Below are 25,335 nucleotides of genomic sequence, written 5' to 3'. Positions count from 1 at the left end.
CCTAAAGAGAGTCAAAAAAGGGTCCCAGGTCCAAGAGATGATGAGAATAGGTGCCATATGGCAACTTTGTAAACCACTACCCAGTTTCAGATAACAAATTCAGGGTGGACTAAAGAGGGGTCCTATACCCTGGAGTGGCCCTCTGGGATAAGGGCCACTGCAGTCCCTAGGCAAGGTAAGTGGCAATGTTTCTCTAACCCCAGGAGCAAAGCAAGGTGTCAGTTTCAGCTTCTGGCCTAATGGGAAGCCTTTGAGGGAATAACCAGGACAGGAATCCTATAGTTCTGTCACTCTAAACCAGCAGAGCTTTCTAGCTGGTTGGCAGGGCTAAGTGTAGTGCCATCTTCTGTTGCCCAGACCCAAACCCAGGTCAGGAACTCACAGAGCAGAAATCAGACTTTGCACCAAACCAGACTTCTTTGAGAGCACTAAAATCTTATAGGTTCCCAGCCTGAGCTGTCCCTAAGATCCTGGTATAACACAATATTTGGTACCACAAGAAAGCAGCAACAGGACCAGACCTTTCCTCCAGAAGTGTGTGTAGGCCAGTATTAACATCAAGTTAAAAGTCATGAAGTAGACTGGAAAAATGAGCAAACAAGCAGACAACAAAAAATCCCACCATAAAGAGCTATTATACTCACGTGAATGACACTCATGACACAAATCTAGAAGAAGAGAATGACTGAAACATCTACAAGCAAAGCCTCAAAGTAAAACACAGCTTGAGCACAAGTTCCACTAGAATTCCTGAAAGAGAATAAGCAAAGTGGGATTTTTTTAAAAAGAGCTTAAAATGTTTTGATAAATGAAGAGTGCTTGAGGAGAAAAAAAATGAATAAGAAATGAAAGCTTGTAAAAGAATGAACTGGAAAGGAAATTATTAACTTGGCATAAGACTTACAAAATTTTGCCCAAGAAAGAAACTCCTTGAAAATTAGAATTGACCAAATAGAAGCCAATGACTCCATGGGACAATAAGAACCTTTAAAACCAAGGCAAAAGACTTAAAAGAAAATATAAGTTGTCTCATAGCAAGAACAACTGACCTGGAAAACAAATAGAAAAGAAAAAAAATTAACAATCATTGGACCACCTGAAAACCATGAACAAAATAATACCTAGACATCATATTTTAAGAAATCTTTAAAGAAAACTGCCCTGATCTCTTTGAACTAGAGTGCAAAGTTCAAATAGAAGGAATATATTTATCAACTCCAGAAAGAAACCCCCAAATGAAAACTCTGAGGAACATTATAGCCAAAATCAGGGCTTCCAAAGGAAAAATACTGTAAGAAGCCTGAAAGAAAGAATTCAAGTAACAAAGAGCCACAGTCAGGATCACACATAATCTAACAGTCACCACTACAAAGGAGCAGAGATCTTAAAATATAGATTGGTTATTCCAGAAGGCAAAGGATACAGGCGTACAACCAAGAATAACTTACCCAGCAAAACTGAGTATAATCCCGCAGGAGCAAAATTGGACCTGAATGAAATAGAGGATTTCCGAGCATTTCTGCTGAAAAGACCATAACTGAGTAGACAGACAAATACAGGAGTCAAGAGAAGCATAAAAAAAGTAAACAGGAGCAAGCAATCATGAGGGATTAACCAAAGTTAAATGTTTTATATTTTATATGGGGAGATAATACATGTTTCTCCTCATAACTATGTCATCATCAGGGGTCAAAGAGAAAGTCTATTTAGACAAGACTGAAGAATTGGTGAACCCAAATTCAAATCCCATCTCCAAAACTTATTACCTGTATAACCATACAAAATAAAATGCTGTTTAAAATGTTTAAGTAAAATCTCAATAAAGGCTGACATTCCTCTGATGCTTTCAGGTTTGCAAAACACTTTATATAACACAACACTGTTGGACAAGTAGTAATACAGGAATTATTATCCTCATTTTACAGATGAGGAAACTCATCTTAGGTAGGTTAAGTGACTTCCCCATGATCACCCAGCTGGGAGCATGGGAGTTGGCATCTGACTTCTTTACTTGGTCTCCAATAATCCATCCACTTATGCTAGGCCATTAACAGCATAGTCGGTACACAGTGTGTATTTTCTTTGTTTCTCCAGTGCTTAGCACAGTGACAGGCAGATGGCAGGTGATGAATAGATGCTTGTTGGCTTGACTTATTAGTTTAGAAGGAGGTAAACCTGAGCAAAGAAATCCTATGATCTTGCTTTCCATTAAATTCATGAAATATGCTCAAGACCTACTACTTCAATTCATTTTTTCCTACTTTGCCCTCAGCCACATCTGCTTTCCCCAGACCAATTTACTCAGCCCCCTTTTTTGCCTGCATCATTACTGACTCTGAACCTTCTCCCAAGCTAAGTTTTGTGCCTGTGAGGCCCTCAAAAACTCATTCCCATTAGTCAAGATACTCCTGAAATTCCATCCATTCCAGGATACATTCCAGTTAGGACAGTACCTTCACGTAGCAAGTTTCACATAGCAAGTTTGTTGAGTTACATTGTACTGATAAATTGAAAAAGTGATAGTCATTTCCCTTGTTAAGTAGTTCTAGTTGCTCCTCTTCAACAAATTTACCTTTTGTTTTTATTTCATGTAAATAAAATATGTTGGCTACATTTCTGTATATAAAGTGTATAAACTCCAAATCTATCCTTTTTCACCTCTTAGCTTATGCCATCCTCCACAGTGTGCTCATCATCTTTTGTGCAGAGCACGCCTATTCTTGTTTTCATTGCTGCTACATCTTGCAATGCCTTTCTTGGACCCATTATCTAAAGCCTGCTTAATAACAATAGGTAGCGTTGTAAGGTTTTTCAAAGTGTTTTACATATATTGTCTCACCTCTTCACAGCCACCCTGGAAGGTAGGTGATATAGTTATTCCCATTTTATAGATGGGAAAACTGAGACTGACCAGAAGTGACTTGCCCAGCATTGCACACTGCTAGTAAGTGCCTGAGGCCGGGTTTGAACTCAGGTCTATCTGAAAACAGGTCTAGTGCTCCGTCTGCTATTGCGCCACCTAGCTGCATCTTCTCCTTCAAGGCCCAGCTCAAGTCTAAACTTCATAAAACTTTCTCTGTCTGTTCCAACCCACACCATAGTGAAAAGAGTATTGAATGTAGAGTCAGAGGACCTTAATTTAGTGGTGTCTCTGCCATCTACTACTGACCTTGGGAAAATGAGTGTATTTTTCTGGGCCTCAGTTTTCTTGTCTATAAAATGAGAGCATAGAACTAGATCACAGGTGTCAGACTTGGAGTGCACCCCAACCAGATTAAAATATAATTCAAAATATTAAACAAAGTAAATAAAAATACAGTAACACAGGTGATGTAAATTTGTGGTTTTCTAAGTCAATAGGAGGCCCACTTGGGATCATTTCTATTTGAATTTGACCCTGCTGTACTAGATGACCTTTAAGGTCCTTTCTACCTCTAGATCTAAGGTCTTGTGAGCCTATATTCTACTGCATTTATAATCTGTCCTCTTCCATTTGATTCTCATTTCCCCCAAATTATTTCATGTGTGTTATTTCTGTCTCTTTAGTTAACTGTAAGTTCTTTCAGGGCAGAAATCATGTCTTATCCTTATTCCCAGAGTTCCTGGATACATAATTGGTACCTAGTATATATTTGTTGATATAATTACTATAAGACCTTAAAATCTCTGGCCCATTCTTACTTGTTTTTAAGTTATCAATTTTAGAGAGATGTTGTTTGTTTTGCTTTTGTTTATGTAGCATCTTGCATGACATATAAAGGCTTTTTCTAAGGATGATAATAGACCTAGAAAGGATCATTCACAGCCAAAACAGTGCCACATTTAATTATTCCAGTTAGCTGTAAATTTATACTAAATTCAAATTTAAAATGAAGCCCCAGTAGCATTTTGAAGGAAGATATCAAGAAGTCATAAATATTTTCATTTGAAGGAAAAATATATGCTTAAGTGAAAACATGAGAATAATTAATTGGATTTTTTAACTTATTTTTTAAGACTCTGTAGGTGAGTATACCTACAGCTATCTTTAGTTTAGATGTACACACTTACTAGAAAAGTAATCATATGGAATCAGGGCTATTCTGGCTATTAAGCTACTGTCTTCTTTAAACCAAAAGGAAAGGTGTTTTTATTAACTAAATTATTGTAGCTTATAAAGTATTATTATAGAGTTTTGATGCATATTTTAACTAGGTAGATTTTGAAACACAAACGTAAAACAGTAACCTTTTAAGCCTCTGGTAATAAAGTATTTTCCCAAATGTGCAACAGAATTTGTAACCTCTCAAACTTTTCCCCCGTTGTGATTGCGCCCTTACAATTTAAACCTGTGTCTAGTTTCTAATTACATAGAATGTATTAACATGCAACTAATAGAAACCTGAAAAATACACAAAAACATTTTAAAAGATTACCATATGAAGAAATAATATAATTTTGTCTAGAAGCTATATAATTTGAACTTTGGTTTTCTTAATATATCCTTTTCCTTTTTCTCTTTTTTTTAGTTTGTTTTCTTTGCTATCTAAAAAGCACAACAAAGTTCTGGAACAAGCCACACAGTCACTGAGAGGTTCCCTGAGTTCTGATGATGTTCCTCTGCCAGATTATGTAAGTATTTACCTTGCTGTGTTAAATTATTTTCATTTAAACATCAAACTAACAAATGGCAACATCTCCTTTCCTCTAAAAAAAATGTTTGAAATTATGATGACCCAGCAACCACCAATAGCCAAATAAAGGAACTTCTAAGGAATGATATCATGTCTGAAATTGGAGGAAAAAAATGAAAAATGCATGTATAAATGGCGGGGGAAAAACCCAACACCACCCAACAACCCTAAACCAACAACACTTCATAACTAGGAACTTTCTGGGGCTTCATTCTGTAAGTTCATAGTTTTCAAATGACATTGTTAGAAAAATACATGACTTTCATAGGTTTCACAGGGTTACGAGCTTAGAGAATGTCTCCTGTCCAACCCCTTCATTTGAAAGTTGAGAATACCAAAGCCTACATATGCTACTAGGTAGCACATAGTAATGTATTTATTGATTGAATTACTATATGACCTTAATATCTCTGCCTCATATTTCTTTGCCTTTAAGTTATGAGTTTCTGGAGCAACATGTCTGTTTTGCTTCTTTTTTTAAAAAATGTAACATCTAGCATAGCATTACATATATAGGCTTTTTATGAGGATAGTCATAGGCCTACAAAGGATCATTCACTGCCAGCTCTATGCCACCTGTAATTATTCTAACACATCTATTAAACATTCTCTTTTTTATATCACTCCACAGAAATTAAAACATAGAGCAGGCCAAAATTCATGTTTTTAGTGTATGTTTGGACCTTTTTTGTCCTTGTTGTTTTTATAAATTTTTAAGATGAGAAAAATCCAAACAACAAATGACTTATCCATGTTTTAAAGCTGGGCCGTGGCATAGAATCTAAGTTTTCTGACTCACTGAACATTATGCTAGGTGTCTCAGCTTTCTTTCCTATCTCTCTTTTAGCATATAAACACCAGAATTGATCTTGACCCTGCGCAAATCATTGTCCAAATGACTTATTTGATAACAGAAGTATTGGTGACCTGAAATAACACAGTATCTTACCTATAGCTTATTCAACCAGTTTTTTCTTCAGTTCACTGAAGGAGGCCATAGTATACTGACAGAATATTCAAATCTAGACCAAATTCTTGTCATGTTAATAGTTTGTAATTTAAACCAAAAAGTTGAGCCACTTACCATTATAGTTTTGAAAACCAGTAGCTATAAAATCATTTCAAAAATCCTATGCAGATCAGTAGAAAGCATTAATTACCACGAAGTAGGAACATTACCTTGAGAGAGAAAGGATTTTCTTTACTGCTGTGAGTATATGATCCTCAGTTTTGTTTTGTTTTTTCTGCTACATCATACAAACACTCTTCTGGCCTCCATCAAAAAAGGAAGGAAAGGAACTTATGGCCTTGTGCTTTTGGAAAGGTGAAAGCAATGCTAACATGTTTTATTTTCCCCATTTGGGGAAATAAAGAAATTGAGCAGCTCTTAGAGCCACTGTGACCTGGCCCTGGGCAGTGCACACGCAGAGCAGCACCAAGCAGCGTCCTAGCGCTTCACTGTGTCATCTTTACAGGTTCTGGACGTGAAATCAGCGTCTGAAATGGATGAATTTTGGTCATTGCTTTTTTGTCTTCCCTCTCCTGCTCTTTAATGGAGGTAGTAATAAGCTAAGAAGTAAGAAGCAGGCAAAGCAGGAGTCATGATCACCCATCCACAAATGGATTTGTCCATTCCAGACCATCTAAATAAAAAATTCTTAATGAATTTTTAAGTAGATATGTGTGTATGTATACATATAGATTTACAACTGTATTTCAATATAACTGATTTCCTTGACAATACTTGTATTTTATTTAATGTATTTAAAAACATTATTCTGATTCATAGGCTTCCCCAGCCTGCCAGAGGGATCCTTGGAACAAAAAAGGTTAAGAACCCCTAGTTTTAAGTTGATCATAATTTCATATGATATTAAAACTGCTACTTGTCTGCTGTCTTGTTTATTTTAAGTCTGGCTTAATTTCTTTTGGACTATGAAATATATATTCATTTGCAAGGTTGAAATGCTAATCATTTATATCAAGTGCCTTAAGCTAGGTGTAACAATCAATCAGCAAATACTTCAATGCCTCCTAGCACTGTGCTGAGTCCTCAGGATACAGAAAAAGGCAAAAAACAGCCCATGCTCTCAAGGAGCCATGTATATTCAAGAGGGCAGGAAAGGGATAGGGGCAAAGGCCCCTTACAGAAAATGGGATTGGCACTGAGCCAGGTGTCTAAGGAGAGGAGGGAGAACCTTCTAGGCATAGGGGACCTTCTAGCCAGTGAGCAGACTGAGTCAGGAGTTGAAATGTCCTCAATAAGAAATGACAGGAAGGCCAGAGTATGTGGAGAGGAGTAATGCCTAAGGACACTGGGAAGGTTGGAAGGAGCCAGGTTGTAAAAGACCTTAAAAACCAAATAGAGGATTTTATATTTGATCGTAGAGGTAATTGGGAGCCACTGGAGTCTGTTGGGGGTGAGGGGGATATGGTCAGACTTGTATTTTAGGAAGATCATATTGACAGCCAACTAGAAAATGGATTGGAGTGGGGAGAGGCTCCTGGAAGTGATAAGGTATCACTGCAGTTTATTAAGTAGGGAGATATGGAGAATATGACAGAGTGGGAGTATGCTAAGCATTGAGGATTGAGTTCAGGCAGATTACCAGTGGTCCAGTGAGGGAGACAGATGATCAAACTATTTGAGGTCTTCCCTCAGTGTCCAGCCTTGTGGCAATTTGAGTCCTGTGAGGTACATGAGGCCTGAGACAATAGTCAGAAGCTGGTAAAGGAGCACCTTGGAAAAGTCCAGACAAGGCAGGAGTGGGCAATTGAAGATGGGTCTGATCCAGGAACATAGTTCGGGAAAAGCCCCTGGGACAAAGAGAGAGGCCAGATGCTTGGATCCAGGGCAGATACGGGGATCTCTTGGAAGTCTCAAGAGCAAGAAGACCACAAGTACACAGGCTATAACTGTGGCTGATACAAGGCTCCCTGGAAATTTATCTTGAAACTCCGAATATAATGATATTTTATTAGAGAAGTCACATATTTCCACTTAAAATAATTTATCTTTAGTTGATAACAGAAAATATAATCATCAAACTCCTTTCTCTTTAGCAAAACACATGTATGAATGCTCCTTGTATTGGTTTTCATAGCTATCAAAGCGAAGACAGTCTGACCATTTTTATTGACCAGAAGTTGGCATGGCAGGGCCCTTGGTGAAAAGAAAGGGAGATTATGCACCCAAAGGATGATGGCGTAAAGGGATGGGTGAAGGCAAAACATCCCAATGTCTCAGAGATTCACTTACGGATAAGAAAGATAAGACCTGTGAAATAGTTGAAAGGTCTTCTTGATTAGAGAAGGAAATGGCAAACCATTGCCATTCTTTTGCTAAGAAAACCCCAAATGGAGTCACAAAGAGTCAGACACAACTGAAACAACTGAATAACAAAAAACTTATTGGTTGGGGAGAACAGAGATTGTTTAGAGGGGACTAAAGGAGCTTAAAACAAAATTAATTATTGAAGATGAAGAAGAATTAAAGCATTATCATCAAAAACAGAACTTTAGGGATGATGATAGAAGACCTATGGTAGGCCTTGAGTTTAGAGGTTCTGAGATCAAAAGTTGAGGTCCTATCCCCAAGATCTAGTTGCCTCTGCAGGGCCTTGTTTATTTGATGTAAGTTATGTTTAGCCTGGAACTCATGAAAGATTCCCCTAAAAAGTTGGGGGGGGATATTTTTCTTTCCTTGGTTCTAACCCTGATGAGGGAGGATTTTTAAAATCCAGTATCCAGAAATGTCCTGCAGACAAAGCCCTTCATATTCTGTTGGAAGCTAGTGATCTGAAAATGCTAAAAAGACAACTCAAAACCAGCTGCTCTTTAGTAACTTTGTAAAACAGATGTGTAAAGTCTGCATTTGAAATGTTCATGCATACTATGCAATGTGAAGGTTATTTTGCCCATTTCCTGTGGTTTATATTGTATTTCTGGGTCTTAGGGCAGTACTGATACGAGACTGTGGGAACAACACTCAGTCCGGATACTGGCTGCTGATAAACAAAGTTTGCTTTGTACATCTATGACCTGACTAGATCCAGTTTTCCTTTGTTTTTTTTATTTTGGTAATAGTGTGTCACCCCATTGAGATGTTATGTTTATGGTTCCAATGTGTCTCCTTTCTCCTATGAATCATGGAAACTTTTTTTGAGGTTTTCTGTAGGAATTCAGCAATTGCATCACATATACTAAGCTGTTCTTTCAGACCAGTGTAATCACTCAGTTCATTCTGTACCTGCATTGACTTGGTTCTAAGACCATAACTTCATAACTGTCCTGGCAAACTACAGACTCTTGGTAGAAATAAGGGAGTGGGGCTAGGAAGAAAGTATTGAGTCGGAATTCTTCTTTTGTTTGCCTGATAGTGTTGTGTTTGCTCTCTTTTCACTTACAGTTATTTGGAGCATCCTAGTATTCCTGTGTTTCACAGATAAATACCAGACTTTATCCATTTCTGCCTTTAATTCTTTTGTTTAATTCTTGAGTAAACCAAAATCCTAAATGTACATCATCTGTATTCGTTACCCTTTCAGGGAGCCATGAAACCATTTGGTTTCTCTAGTCAACCAAGAAATGGGGAACTTATAACACTGAAGGTAGTTATTAATTAAAGGACAGCAAGTTAAGTTGAATTTCTGGCAGATGCTTGAATTAAATAACATAATTTTACCATATTTTGAGTTACTTAAAACTGACTGCTTTCTCTGGGTCAAAAACAAAAGGACAAAATTTTTGTGAAGTGTGAATGGGAGTCTTAGAACATCTGCTTTCGGGAGATAATATTTAAAATTCCATTCTGAATCAGCCATTAAAATTCCTACTTTTGATAGTAGTGGACAGAACCCTGTGAATGGAAGAAGCTTCAGTCTGTGAACTTGAATTCTGCCGCCTCTTTTCAAAGAAGGAAGTCATCTACATTAGCTCAGGACTAGTGACAGTCGCTAAGAAGTATCACTAAGAATCGCTTCCATGTTTCTCTGATCTGAAAGATGATAAAGGGAGACATTAACCATCTCGGAGGAAAGTCAGCACTTAAAAAGCACTGAAACTTTGGCTTCTTGAGTGATAATGAAGTGTTTTACTGGTAAATCCCAGCACTCAAAGACTACATAAGGGGATTTCATTTTTGAACCCACATTCTCATCATTCTCTTTTCAAAAATTGGATGAGATAAGTGATTTTTCCCCCAGAGTTCTTACCAGAAAGTACACTCTTTTCTTAGTATTAATCTTTTAACTCATTTTTTTTTATTTTAGCTTGTTTTTCTTTATATGGAAAAGAAAATGAAAGGGTCTTCAAGTAAGGTTTGGGTTCCTGAGTCCATACTTTCTACACCAGGAGTGAATGAAGTATATTAGGAAAGAGTTTAAATAAATGCTTAAAGTTAAGTATATGTTTTCATTCTCACTGTAGTATATAGTGTACTTTCACTCTATCCAAAGACTTTTTTAGTTTTTTAAGAAAATGTTTATCCCCATTAGTCTGTATAATTCACAAGTCAGTTGAATAACAATCCAGAAAGCAGGTAGCAAGTTGCAAAACCATTAGTATCAGCACTTTAACACAGCTATGTTTGTCCAAATATCTCAGGAGACACTAGACACTGTCATCTCAACTGGGCCTTGGATAATGAGAAAACTAGCTTAGTGAAGGCAAGAATTATAATTCCACTCTAGGACCCCCTCCATACGGGGCAAGGAAGACAGATTAGGAAAGCAATTTCTTTTAGTATATCGCCTGGGAACATAACCAAATTTTGGTTAACTTGAATATACTTGGTTGCTTGTGAGATTGCTTTCAATTCAGGAATGGTTGAAAGAGTATATAATATATATTTTCTATATTAGCAATAGTAATACCCAGAGACCTCATCCTAGAATGTGAGTAACCTGAGTTCTCACAGGCATGCCAGCAAAGTATAGGCTCTAGTAGGCTTTACCCACCTAAGAAAGCTTCCAGTAAACACCCAAGGACAGTCTTGTTTGTCGGTCTTCCAAAGACCAGCCTAGCTAAAGTTGAAAGTCTCATTAGCAAGTTGGCCATGGAATGATGTATTTGGGAACCACAGCAGCTCCCAAAGATTCTTCACTGAGTTGTAGAAGAGTCACCACATACATCAGTCAAAGGAGTGTCCACACAGACTCAATTATAGCTCCTTGGAGTATCCAAACAGACTCAATTATAGCTCCCTGAAATCAGATCACCTTACACTTAGAATTGCTTTAAAGTTTACAGATCATTTTCACATGCATTATCTTCTTCTGTTCACCTCACAGGATTGCTGTGAGGAAAATGCATTGTAAACCTTGAAGAGAAATTCTGTGGAGAGGAATAGCACTGGACATGGAGTCAAAAGCCTGGGGTTGGAATCCAAGCTGTGGAACTTGTTAGCTATGCAACCAGGAGCAAGTCACTAGACCATAGATTTAAAGCTGCAAGGGACCATCAAGTCTGACCCATTCATTTTGGAGGTGAACATAGAGAGATTAACTAACTTGCCCAGGGTAGTAAGAGAGCAAGGATTCAAATCTAGAGCTTCTAACTTCAGATCCAGGACTCTTTAACATATGCCACTAAGCGTGCTTCTCTCTCTCTCTCTCTCCTTCTCTCTCCCTCTCCCTCTCTCCTTTTCTCCCTTCCTCCCTCCCTCCCTCCCTGTCAGTTTTCTCATCTTTAGAAATGCGTACAATGATATTAGCTCTACCTCCCTCCTAAGTTTGTTGCTGTACGTACTATCTAAACCTTTAAAGGGCTGAATGAGGTGTCCCAAAAGTCTTAAAGCTTTACAAATATGAGTAATTACCCTGTATAAATGTGTTATCACTAACCCTATAGAAATGTGAACTATTTGGTCACGTAATATATAGGATCTTAACGTTAAAGATTATGTGATTGTGACACACGTACCTCATACCTTAGGATCTCAGTTCTTGTTACTTTATTATAAGTCAGTAATATACCTTTCCTCAACCAGTTCCAATAGGCCTCATAACAAATATATGATGTTAGAAGATGAGCATTATCACCTTTTATCATATGAAAACATAAAGGGCCAAATAAATACTGCCATTTGTATTACTCCAGAAATCCTTGGTGCTTTCTATTCCAGTAAAGAAAAGAAACAAATCAATCTGGACTGGAAAGGTTCAATATCTAGATCTGAGTCACCTAGCATCAAAAGAAGAAGTGAAAATAGTATGCGAGAATCCCCGAACTACTACTGACTCTCAATCTACTACTGACTTAAATACTGACTCCTGACCTTTTCAAGTAAATATGATGCTACTAACCAACCCTTCAGTAATCATGGGACTTTGAGTTATTTTCTTAGTAATGATAATGGATTTTAAACCTCCAGGCTCACTTGGTAGGTTCCCTTTGTGATTGATGCCAAGAATTTGTCAGAGGCTGGCTAAGATTGATAGTACAATCTGCCATCTTACAGGAAACTTTTTCTGAAAGTAAAACTCAACTACAATGAGCTTCATTTGTACCATGCTCTACTTCTAACTTTTTAAAAATTTGTACAAGATGATTTTGTAAGTTACAAATTATTCCTTCCCCAGTTATAATAAGAAATCCCCATAGTTAATGATCTTCATCCCAGTAAATACTTTAGTTTTCTGCCTGTGTCTAATGAGTTTACTCTTGATCAGGTTCTTGACCCACAGTTTGTCACCAGTCCCATATTTTAAGGCACATGACCAGCTTGGGCATGACTCAACAGAACCTGTTTTTCACTGGCTGGCATAGCCACCTCCATACCCTGATGAGATGTCAAAAGGGCCTTCGATGGAGGAACAACATAGTAGTGAAAGGATCTTATGAAAAGTGTGCATATTAGGTGCCCAGTTCTATTTGCTTAAGTAATTCTTCCTTATTGACCAAAGATGAATTTCCAACTAGTAATCAGGAAAGGTAATGCTTACTAAGCCAACGTAGTAAGGTGCTTCTTGAAACAATCTATGTCTATTTATGAGTCAGCAGACATTTATTAAGCACCTATTATGTGCCAGGCACTGGGCTAAATTCTGGGGATAAAAAGAAAGGGTAAAATCAGTCCCTGCTGTCAAGGAGCTCACAGTCTAATGGGGAAAACAGCATGTAAACAACTGTATACAAACAAGATATATACAGGGTAAACTAGAGATAATCCCATAAAGAAGGCAGGAGCATTAGGAATTATTGGGAAAAGCTTCTTGAAGGAGGTAAGATTTCTGTAACCCTAAGTTATAGAAATGGTGCCAAACTGCATTGGTAGATGGTATTTCTCTCTACCAATGAAAATCACAAGTCTAGTTTCTAATGCTGTCTTATAGGATCTTTTATAGCAAAGTGTATCCCTATTCATACCTCAATATTGTTCAGGATTCCTTGAAAGATGTAACAACAGAAGATGTAATAATAGAAATAACCCTCTGAGAATAAAATATTAGGTGAGGCATAAAACAAGAAGATGTATGTTTGCCAAAGGCATTTGCCACTATAATGGAGGTAATCCTTTTCAATAAACACAGAAACTAGGGTCATTTCTCAGTTTAATAAGAAGAAAAAGAAATCAATGAGATCTGGATACTGAAGAGGAAATATGTACCTTACAAGATGGTCTAGCTCACCTAGCTATACAGCTCAAGCTCTAGAGAGGAGCAAGGAAAGGAAAACCAAGTCCCCAAAAGAATAGTCCCTGAGCCTAGAGCTGTTGTTTCTGGCCACAGTAAGTCACTTAAGTCGGGACCCCCAACAGATTCTTATGAAATATATCTCTGTCACACCTTAACTTTTCTAAACCCCTTCCCCAGTAGAATCTAGACTAAATTAAGAACATTACTTCTTCCATATCAGTGTGAAAATCTTTTTGGTCTAATACATGGAGAAACTGTGCAGTTTCTAATTGAACGTACTTTAAAAGTATTACTTTTGACTGTAAAGTTCCAAAAGAGCAGAGACCAAATCTTTAAGATTCTTTGTGGTGCACAATATGATTCCATATGAAAAGATAATTGTGAACTAAGTTACTGCGAACTACAGAGAATATCCTTTAAAACCCAATAGTCAAAGGTATTTCTTGTCTTACTGATTTGAGCATCTCCTAGAGAGATGCCCATCATAAGCTATCTGGGCATGCCCACGACTTCATGGCATGTTAGCAGCCTCCCTTGTATCCTCTGAGCATGGCATGGATACCAGTGGCCACCTGTCATCCTCTGCTCTTTCCACATGATCATCACGTTTTTTCTTCCTGTTACAGAGTTCCTTTGTGATATATTTGACTCCTTTTCTTGCTAATTCTTCATTGGCATTATATTGTAACATACATTTACTTTGTTTCCCTCCATTGTCCTCTGTTAGATGCTTATCTTTAGTTCTTTGGGGTAAGTAATATTCCACGATAATGCTGCCATAAAGCAGTAAAATGTTAATAGTGGTGGGAATCTTGGGGTCAGTTAAAGCACTTTGCAGTTTCCTGAAGGCATTCCAACCCACTCTTCTCCTCCTCTTCTACTCTGGGCTGAGCTCATTGTCAATATGTACTGTGCCTGAAGTAGATACTGTAGGATGGTCTCTGCCCAAATGCGTATTATAATCCGCATAATAGAATATTCTTCATCCACTTGGTGTTTCTTGTGTGGAGTAACAGACTAAATGCCTTTGAGGTATTACAGATTTCTTTCAGGGGACTCATCCACAAACAGGAGCATTAATTACCATCCACAGAGAATGTCTCCACCCTGAACTCTGCTTTTGGTATACATCTTCCTGTTCTATGCCTCACCTAATGCTTATTCTCAGAGGGTTGTTGAACAGGGGTTATTTCTGTTGTTACGTCTTCCAAGAGATCCTAAATTATCTTGAGGTATGAATGAGGATACACTTTGCTTTAAAGGATTCTATATGGCAACAGTTTTTTCTATGGAGTTAAAAGCTTTTTCTTGATAAACAATAAGCATAATGGGATCTTCTGCTGTCTGTAAAGATGTGGCCTGTTCTTGATTTGTTGTTGCTGTTGTTTAGTCATTTCGGTTGTGTCTAATTCTTCATGCCCCATTTGGTGTTTTCTTGGCAAAGATACCGGAGTGGTTTGCTGTTTCCCTCTCCAGCTCATTTTACAGATGGGAAAACTGAGACAAACAGGGTTAAGTGACTTGCCCTGGTCACACAACTAATAAGTACCTGAGGTCAGATTTGAACTCAGGGAGATGAGTCTTCCTGACTCCAGACCCTGTACTCTAAGCACTATGGCGCCACCTAGCTGCCCCCATTCTGTATTATTTGCAAAAGTCTACTTTTTCCCTGGTAATATCCTCATTGAAGATATCCTTTATTTGTAATAACTCTTATTAAAATTTTTATCTTACCTTCCATCATATGCTTTGTATATCATTTCCTCAATATTTTATCATTTCCAGCACACATTTTATCTATATATACTTGATCCAATATGAGTGCTCTTCCCATCTTTGTTCACTTTAGTGCTATTTCTCCTTCTCTAAGCCCCTCAGGAACTCTGATGTTAAGGTACAAATGTGGTGGTTCCATTTTCATTAATGGAGAAAACAGTTTATGGAAATGGTTTCTACAAATCTCTTCGATTTTTCTTCTGTTTATGGTCTTCCTTCCCTTTTCATCCTTAGATGCTCTTAGGTTGACTTTACCTCATTAGATATTTTACCAAGATTTTTTTTTAGAATGGTTTTACCTACTATCATTTCTCTCTGCTCTCTTAGAGGATTTCATTCATTATCATTCTTCATAAGATTTTATTGATAAATTTTATATTCTAACTTGTTATTGTCATTGACAGCTTTTTCTTATGATGATAATGCCTGTCATTTACATAATACATTAAGATTTTTTGTTTTTATCTTTTAAAAAATTCATTATTTAGTTTTAATATTCTTTTTTTTTCAATTTTGAGTTCTGAATTCTCTCCCTCTCTCCAGTCCCTTCCTCACCCTTGAGAAGGCAAGCAATGTGCTATCAATTATATGTTTGAAATCATGCAAAACATAAAGCAAAAAAAAATAATACTTCAATCTACACTCAATTCATTAGTTTTCACTCTGGAGGTGGATAATATTTTTCATCATGAGCCCTTTGGAATGGGCTTAGATCATTATATTGATCAGAAAAGCTAAGTCTTTTACACAGTTGGTTATCGTTATAATGATATTACTGTTACTGTGTACAGTGTTCTCCTGGTTCTACTCACTTCACTTTACATCAGTTCATATAAATCTACCCAGGTTTTTTCTGAGAGCATCCTGCTCATCATTTAGTATAGCACAGGAGTATTCCGTCACAATCATATACCACAACTTATTCAGCTACTCCCCAATTGATGGGCATCCCCATAATTTCCACCACAGAAACAGCTGCTATATAGTCAATGATTATAGCAGTCTACTGTTTGATAAACCCAAAGACCCCAGCTTCTGGGATAAGAACTCACTATTTGACAAAAACTGCTAAGAAAACTGGAAAATAGTATGGCAGAAACTGGGCATAGACCAATGTCTGACACTGTATAACAGAATAAAGTCCAAATGGGTACAAGATTTAGGTATAAAGGCTAATACTATAACAGATTAGGGGAGCAAGGAATAGTTTATCTATCAGATTTCTGGAGAATGGAGGAATTTATGACCAAACAAGAGATAGAGAATATTATGAAATCCAAAATGGTTAATTTTGATTACATTAAATTGAAAAGTTTTTGCACAAACAAAGCCAATGTAACCAAGATTAGGAGGGGAACAGGAAACTGGGAAAGAATTTTTACTATCTGAAAAAGGCCTCATTTCTAAAATATGTAGAGAACTGAGTCAAATTTACAAGAATACAAGTCATTCCCCAGTTGATAAATGGTCAAAGGATATGAACAGGCAGTTTTCAGAGGAAGAAATTAAAGCTGTTTATGGTCATATGAAAAAATGTTCTAAATCACTACTGATTAGAGAGATACAAATCAAAACAACTCTGAGGTACCACATCACACCTATCAGATTGGCTAATATGACAAAACAAGAGAATGATAAATATTGGAGAAGATGTGGGAAAGTTGGAACACTAATTCATTGTTGGTGGAGCTGTGAGTTGATCCGACCATTCTGGAGAGCAATTTGGAATTATGCCCAAAGGGCTATAAAAAGATGTGCATATCCTTTGACCCAGCAATACCACTTCTAGGGCTGTATCCCAAAGAGATCATAAAAATGGGAAAAGGACTGACATATACAAAAATATTTATAGCAACTCTTTTTGTGTATTATGTGCTTATAGCAAATTTGTGTATTTATAGCAACTCATTGGCCAAGAACTGGAAATCAAGGGGATGCCCATTAATTGGGGAATGGCTAAACAAGCTGTGGTATATGAATGTAATGGAATACTATTGTGCTATAAGAAACAGCCACAGTATGTGATGACTGATTTTAATAGACTTAGCTCTTCTCAGCAATGCAATTATCTAAAACAATTCCAAAAGACTAAAGATGGAAAATGCCATCCACATCCAGAGAAAGAACTATGGAGTCTCAATGCAGACCAAAGTAGACTATTTTCTTTTTTGTTTTGTTTTGTTTTGTTTTTCTTTCTCATGGTTTCTCCCATTCATTATATTCTTCTACGTAACATGACTAATGGGAAAATGTGTTTAATATGAATGTATGTGTAGAGCCCATAGCAGACTGCATGCTATCTTGAGGAGGAAGGGGGAGAAAATTTAAAACTTATGAAAGTGAATGTTGAAAACTAAAAATAGATAAATTAATTTTTAAAAAATTTTAAGAGATGCTGTATTTTTGTACAAATAGGCCCTTTTCATTTTTCTTTGATCTCTTTGGAATATAGTCCTAGCAGTGGTACTGCTGGATCAAAAGATTCACATGGTTCCAAATTAATCCCCAGAATGACTAGACCAGTTCATAACTCCACCACCAGTGCATTAGTCTCCCAATTTTTCCATATCCCCTCTAGCATTTGTCATTTTCCTTTTCTGCTGTGTTAGCCAATGTGATAGATGTGAGATTACCTCAAAGTTGTTTGAATTTGCATTTCTCTAATCAATAGAAATTTGGAACATTTTTTCATAGAGTATAGATAGCTTTGATTTCTTCTGAAAACTGCCTGTTCACAGCCTTTGAAGATTTATCAATTGAAAAAATGGCTCTTATTTTCATAAATTTAACTCCATTCCCTATATATTTGAGAAATGAAACCTTTAACAGAGAAACTTTCTGTAAAAAAATTTCCCCATTTTCTGCTTTCCTTCTAATCTTGGCTGCATTGGTTTTGTTTGTAACACATCAAAGTTTGCAAATGCTTTACATATATTATTTCAAATACCCCTTGGAGACAGATGCTATTATTATCCCTACTTTATAGATGAAAAAAACTGAGGCCCAGAAAGATTAAGTGACTTGCCTTAAGTTTTTCTGACAGGTCCAGCATTCTCTATCCATTACATTATCCAAATGCCTATCAAATATTCTTGAAGGTGTTTACTGTATTCTTTTGGTCTTGTGACAATTAATTTACATCAGCTAAACTTCAGGATGGAATTATTATAGTCAGTATTGATGAAATTTCTATTATCCATTTCCCATTTTTAAAATTTTCAACAATTTATATAAATAATTAAGAATATGCAAACAATTAAATAATATATATTTTATATATAATACATAATATAGCATATGTAATATATTCTATATAATAAATATATATAAATTAAATGTATATATAAGTAATTAAATCAATTTAATTGAACACCATATCTTTTTCTCATTATTATCCTTCTTGTTTTTGTTTTGTGGTGTTTTGGGTTTTTTTTTGGCAAATTTTGATCTTGGCTTTGATGAGTTGATGTTCTGACTGTACACAGATAGCTGACTCAGAAATAATACATTAGAACAAGTCTTTTCCTGTCAAAATGAAGTCAGTTTTGTTCTTTTTCTGTTTCCTGTATCCAGTGTCTTTTAATTCCTTTTTTGAAAAAAAGTGTTCATGACATAGAAGTAGGAAGTTCATGTTTAATCTTCAAGTCTTTGGTGTCCTTCTTCTGAACAATACTTTCCCATATGTCTTTTTTCCATGTTCACTTTTTCCTACCTTTGCACTGAAGTCACTAAGTATCAAAGTACATGTTGATTTGACCTGGAGGGTCTTATCAAGTTCTTCATAGAATTTCTCTATCACTTCATTCTCAGCAACCACTGTTGGTACATAAGCTGCAGTTCTTTTCATGACAGTCTTTTTGCAAATGCTTATTCTTACTACAGTTGTCCTGTAATATGTCCACTAGCTGATCACTGGACTAGCATCTCAGTTTTAGAGTGCCTAAAGTCAAATAGAAATTTATTGATTGTCTAAAAGTGATATTGAGTCTTAATATCCTTTGGCCCTTTTCCCATCATTCTGTCACCATCCCTGTAGAAGCTAAAGAGGGCTGTGCAGGACTGACATCCGTTTTTAGATTTTTCTTTGTTTCCTAGGTTACGATAGCCAAAAAAATTTCATCACTAGTAGACCAGTCCCCTAGTAATGTGTCTCTCCATAATTAGCTGGTTAGTTCTCAGAAAACAGACTAATTATTTCACCAGGGCCACAACAGAATCTGCCAGAACTGATGTTCCACTGTCATCACTTACCAAGGAGAACCCAGGATTACATCCATGCCATAATGAAGCATTTCAGTAAGAGTTTGGGGACAGAAGCTGAATATTCTTTTTTTCCTACTAAGTTTTTCCTATTAGTAACGTGTTAATCCCCCATTATTATTATGTTTTTGTCTTCTTCAGCCTAATCCTATGAAAAGAAAGGTATTTAACTTCACCTTTTATCATTGACTCTTCCACTTTTTCTCCCCTCATAATCCTTGAAGCTCATCCATGAAAGTCTCTCATAAATACTCTATAATTTAATTTTTTTTTTTAGTTTTTTCTTAGCGTGGACAGAAGTCTTCAGAAAATTCATCCAGTCATTTGTTTCTTATAGTCGCTTCCTTTTTAGTTAGCATTAAAATAAATAGCACCTACACACGCATCATTACTTTTATCTTTCTCAGTTTTAATTCTTTAATAGGAGTGCCATTTGAAGGTTGTTGTAAACTTCTTTGAAGTCTTAACAGTGAATTAGCAGAAGTCTAATTCATCTTTTGAAATGTGTAAAGAAAAAATATAATCAATTATATATGTTTTAGACGTGTTTGCTTAACTATATAGTATCTGTTGAACTTAGTGTTATCTTCATCAAAGCAGTTACCGTCAGGTAATATATTTATTCCAAAGATGCTATCTTGACTTAAAAATTACTTTAAATAATTTATCTTTTGGAATTATTGACACAGCTTATTCCTTTTTTAATTCTTGTAAGATACTCTCAGCTAAATCAGAATTGGGCATTTAAGGGGGAGTAAGGAATGACACATAATCCCTGCTCTCAAGGAGCATATAGTCTAATAGGAGAAGATAAGACAATTAAATAGATAAATATAGTACAGGGTGGAATGTGATGGTCTGAGCCTTTTATTTCGTTGGGATAGGGAATTCTTGCTGAGGAAACTACCTCTAGCAATTAAAGGCAGCTTTTTTGCAGTGAGTCATACAGCCAGTATATGTTCAGAAATGGATCTTGAACACAGGTCTTCCTGACCCAAGGATGACTGTCTACCCAATATGTCATGCTGCTTCTACATGCGAACAAGTTAAATAGGAGTTCAGAGGAAAAACAGTTTACTTCTATCTGAAAGTATCATGTCTTCGTGGAGAAAACAGCACTTGAACTGGACCTTGGAGAGTTTTGAAAGAGAAGTAATGAGAGACAAAGCTACAGATTCAGGGGCCAGTTACAAAATTTAAAGATTGAATATCTTCAGGGGTGGCAAAGTTTTGTCCTTTGAGTGAATTTGATTTTTTTTAAATAGCCAGAAATAACATGGATCCAATCTAAGGTGGACAAGTTAGGGAAGGTGCCAAAAATAAGCTGTATCTCTTAAGACTGATTTTCTTGGTTTACTTGTAAACTGGCACTGAAGACTAAGTATATAAAGTACTCATTTGGAGACACACATATACATGTTAGTACATTTGTTTAAAACATTATCTTATTTACTAATATTTTATATAACATAAGGTCAGGAAAAATAGTTTCCTTCTCCTTCCTACCTGGGCTGGAAGTTGGCCAATCCTACCAACTGCAGAGATGACTTAGACCCTTCTCTTCAAGATTTTTCTTTTTAATTATCTTTAAAAATGCTGAAAGAACTTTTATGTTCTTTCCTCCAGCTTATAAAAGGAAATAGGATGTTTCTGCATTGAAGTCTGGCAATGATTAATTAACTTTCCAAGTCAAGTTTAAAGAATACAGACAAAATAAGCCATGCATATTAAATTCAGTAGCAATGTGTGATGGATTTGTGAGAAACACTGATCAGAAGCTTATTTTTCTTGGCTTCTTACCCTTACAGTGAAAAATTTCTTACCTGCTGTGCAGAGCTCATGTCGTTTGAAAACCTCATGTCCTACAGGGTCACCAAATTGCCTTCTCTTTAATGAAATGCCATTTTTGCTAGTACCTTGATGAAGTTTTTCTCTCCTTTTCTTCCCTTTCTGCCTTAGTTTGTATTCCATCATAGGAGCAAATCAAGTCCACAATTTAGAGTTTTCTTTGATTTATCCTTGATTTATATGGTAAATAGAAAGCAGCTGTCTATTTAAGCATCTAATTCTTGAAACCATAGGCCCCTCAAGCATCATCTGGAAATAATGTAACTTGTAAAACAAAGCTAAGAAGAAAAAGCAATGTTTGTTTTATGTGGGATGAATGATTTCAGTTGGGGTCCTTTAATTCGGCCATTATGAGGGTTATTAAAAAGCAGTATTACAAAAGTGGTTTAAACGAAAAGAATTTTTGTAGCTAGTATCTTATTATTATAGTTGATTATAGTCAATGCTGCAAATACTTTATAAATGGTCCTTCATTTTAGTTCCCCCAACTGGGATTCAAAGAACTAGTAATCTTTGCCTTTACTATATGATTAGAAATTGTACTTTCTTTATTTGATTAATTTCTACAAACAAATTGTATTTGAGAATTCAGTTCTGCGTTTTTAAAATGAAAATTCCATGGAGCACTAAATAATGCCTGAAAGAACAATTCAGAACAAGAATACTTGTGGGTCAGCTTATGAACACAAAGAAGCAACCTAAAGAATTTCAAGACCTCTAACATATACATATGTGTGTGTGTATGTACACACACATACTTGCACATGTATATACTTATATATGTGTGTGTGCTATATGCATACATTTACTGACAGAGAATAGCCAGTGATTCATTAAATTTAAATGAAGGGAGTTTTATGGCAATAGATGAAACTGACATATAGAAGTATGGGGAAATGTATGTAGTATAGAATTCTAAATTTAAAATCTTGGCATTATCTTTGATTGTACTCTCTCCTTCACCTCTTATTACTCATTTGACCACCAAGTAGTATTGATTCAACTTATGTAGTTTCCCTCCTTTGGAGTCACTTCCTTTCTTTTCCCATTGCCGCCATATTAGCACAAGCCTTTAACTACTTTCCTGGACTACTTATTGCAAGTTTTCTACTGGATAGTCCATTCTCCTCTCCCTCCCTGTTCTAATCCATATTCTATACCATTGCCAGACTAATCGTCCTTATGCAGAGATCTGCTTAGGTCTTACTTCTCTTCAAAAACATTGTGTCTCCCTATTCCCAGCCAGACTTCTTTTTCTCACTCAATTTCACAGCACCCTACCTTTCTTTCCAGATTTCTAATCATACACACACACAAAACACATATCCAGTCACTTGCCAAATATTTTTCGTTCTACCTTCACAACATCTCTCCCTCAGACTCTTTCTCGTCACACAACCATCACCCTGGTGATGACCCTCATCTCCTTTCCCCCGACCATTGCAACAGCCTTCGCCTTACCTCAGATGCCTCCCTTTTCTAATCCACCCTTCACAAGGCTGCCAAAGTGATATTCCTAAAGCATAGGCCTGACCATGTCATTCCCTTGATCAAAGAATTCCCAATACTCCCTTTTTATGTATTTAATGTCCTCTGCAACTGAGCCCCAACCTATCTCTCCTGCCATAGTAAACATTACTCCCCTCAATATCCTGTGGTCCAACAAAGTTGTACTGTTTTGACCTCATTCAACATTGCATCTCCTCTCTCCATGCCTCTGCACACGCTGTTCACCCAGTCCTGGCACACATGCCCTCTTCAATTCTGTCTCTCAGAAACCCTAGTTTCCTTTAAAGCTCAACTAAAGCTCCACCTTGTATAGGAGTCCTCTTCTCATTCTCCCAGATGCAAATCCCTTACCCAAAAAAATTATCTTGTATTTATTTTTATATTTTTTGTATATATTTATGTGCATTTTATTTTCCTCTAATAGAATTTAAGCTCCTTGAGAACAAGGCCTATTTCATTTTTTTCTTTGTATCTATCTCTACTACTAATCTCATTGTGGACACTTATTACAGCCTTCATTGATCACTCTAACCAAGCTAGACAACTCATTATCCCCCACATGTTGCCTGTGTTTTCTCACTTCCATAGATTTATTCATGGCATTCTTCATGCCTGATACCCTCTCTTCCCTACTTCACATCTTAATTTCCATCCATTCTTTAAAATTCAATTCAAATGCCATCTCATCCGGGTTCATGTTCCCTGATCCCACTAGTTGGTTATGACCTTTTTCCTCCTCTGGCCTCAAAACAGTATATTTGCGTGCCTCTTACATACTTAGGATAAACTGTTTTAGCCTGACATTATTTTGTTTTTCTATTCAATTTTATTTTACTTTCCAAATTCTCTCTTTCATCCTCTCCTATCCATTGAGAAGTTAAGAAAAACAAAGCCCATTACAGAAATGTATAGTCATGCTTCTCATGGGTATCATATTGCTTGCCTTCTCAATGGGTGCAGGGAGAGTTTGGAGAGAGGGAGAGAATTTGGCACTCAAAATTAAATGAATATTAAAACACAAATAAATATAATAATTTTTAAAAGAAAGAAATTATTTACCAGAAGTCTCACTTATATGGTCTTATGATGAAGAATTAAAGAATATGTGTCAAAATCTTGTGAATTCAGTATCAAATTATGTAAAATAAGTGATTGTACCAGAACATGGCATATTGCATATTAAGTTTTTTAAGATATAAACAGACAAAAATGACCACCCAAAATAAAAATCCATATAATCTTGAAAAACAAATTTCCTTGTAAGCCTGGCATTATTTTATTTGAATATGTATCATATCTCTCCCCCACCCTTCTAGTTAAGGGAAGCTATCTTATCTAAATTTTTTATTTCCTACAGAGCTTGGCACTGTGCCTTGCATATAGCATGTACTTAATAATTATGGATTGAATTCTCCTTTTAGAGAAGTACAGTCTAGAAAAGGATTGTAAAAGCTCTCCTGCTTTGACAATACTCAAGAATACCCCAGAGATTGAGTCATTATTTGGTTTTCCCACCTCTTTGTCAAGGAGTTGCCTTTTGGACATTTGGCCTTTAAGAGTTAAGTATGCAGTTCATGGTTTTCTACTATACCCTCACTATAAGACAATCATTTTCTACCTCAATTGATTTCTTTATTCCACTGACCATAACAGCTATTCCAAATCTTTTCATCCTTTCAGAAATTTCCCCTGCCACTCCCTCTCCCCACCTCTCCACTGAGGACCTCATTATCACATTAAAATTTGAATCATTCCCTGAAAGTTCTCCTCTCCTCTCCTCCTCATCTCACATCGCTTGCATATCTTCCCCCAATATCTTCTCTCTTTGATCACTGTTATATACGAAGAGATGTCTTTTCCTGCCAAGGCAACACCCTCAACATGCACCCTTTATCTCACCCCTCCTGTCTTCTCTAGCACATTTCCCTCTCTAATTCTCTCTCTCTCTCTCTCTCTCTCTCTCTCTCTCTCTCTCTCTCTCTCTCTCTCTCTCTCTCTCCCTCTCTCTCTCTCTCTCTCTCTTTCTCCTTCAAATTCCCTATCTACTTTCTTTTTCTCTACAACTTATAAAAATTTCCATTTTCCCCTCCCTTGATCTAACCATCCTCAATAGCTGTCATCTGGTATCCCTCCTTTCCTTCTTGTCTAACCTCCTTGAAAAAGTCACCTATACTAGGTACTTCCACTTCCCCTCCTCTCTCACCATGGTCTCAAACCTCTGCAATCTGGGTTCTGACTTCATCATTCAAATTAAACTGCTTTTTTCAAAGTTACCAATGATCATTTAATTGTCAAATCTAATGTCCTTTTGTCAGTCTTTATCCTTCTTGATCCCTGTGCTGCCTAAGATGATGTTAATCACCTTCTTCTGGGTATGCCCTCCTCTAGGTGTTTGTGACTCTGTCCTGGGCCCTCTTCTCTTCTCTCTTTTTCTCTTACCCATCAAATGTAGTGATCTCATTATCTCCGACGAGTTCACTTATCATCTCCACATAGATGACTCCCAGATGTATACATGTAGCCCTCATCTCTCTCCTGATTTGTACTCTTGTATCATCAACTGCATTCTGGACATATTAAATTGGTTATCCCATAGATATCTCAAACTGAATTCATTATATTTCCCCAAACCT

At 36.5% G+C, this 25,335-nt stretch overlaps 1 protein-coding gene across 2 annotated transcripts in view; it reads left to right on the top strand.

The window, feature by feature from the left end:
- Positions 1 to 25,335, top strand: part of DYM (dymeclin) — a 622,593-nt gene that overhangs the window by 425,720 nt on the left and 171,538 nt on the right. For both annotated transcript variants that reach the window (XM_036759110.1, XM_036759118.1), the window contains one exon: positions 4,509 to 4,611. In XM_036759110.1, the coding sequence (XP_036615005.1) occupies positions 4,509 to 4,611 (103 nt within the window). The remainder of the gene's footprint in view (positions 1 to 4,508; positions 4,612 to 25,335) is intronic.

The sequence above is a fragment of the Trichosurus vulpecula genome, chromosome 1 (genome assembly GCF_011100635.1).
Source record: "Trichosurus vulpecula isolate mTriVul1 chromosome 1, mTriVul1.pri, whole genome shotgun sequence".
Lineage (NCBI taxonomy): Eukaryota > Metazoa > Chordata > Mammalia > Diprotodontia > Phalangeridae > Trichosurus > Trichosurus vulpecula.
This window is presented reverse-complemented; position numbering and strand designations above follow the sequence as displayed.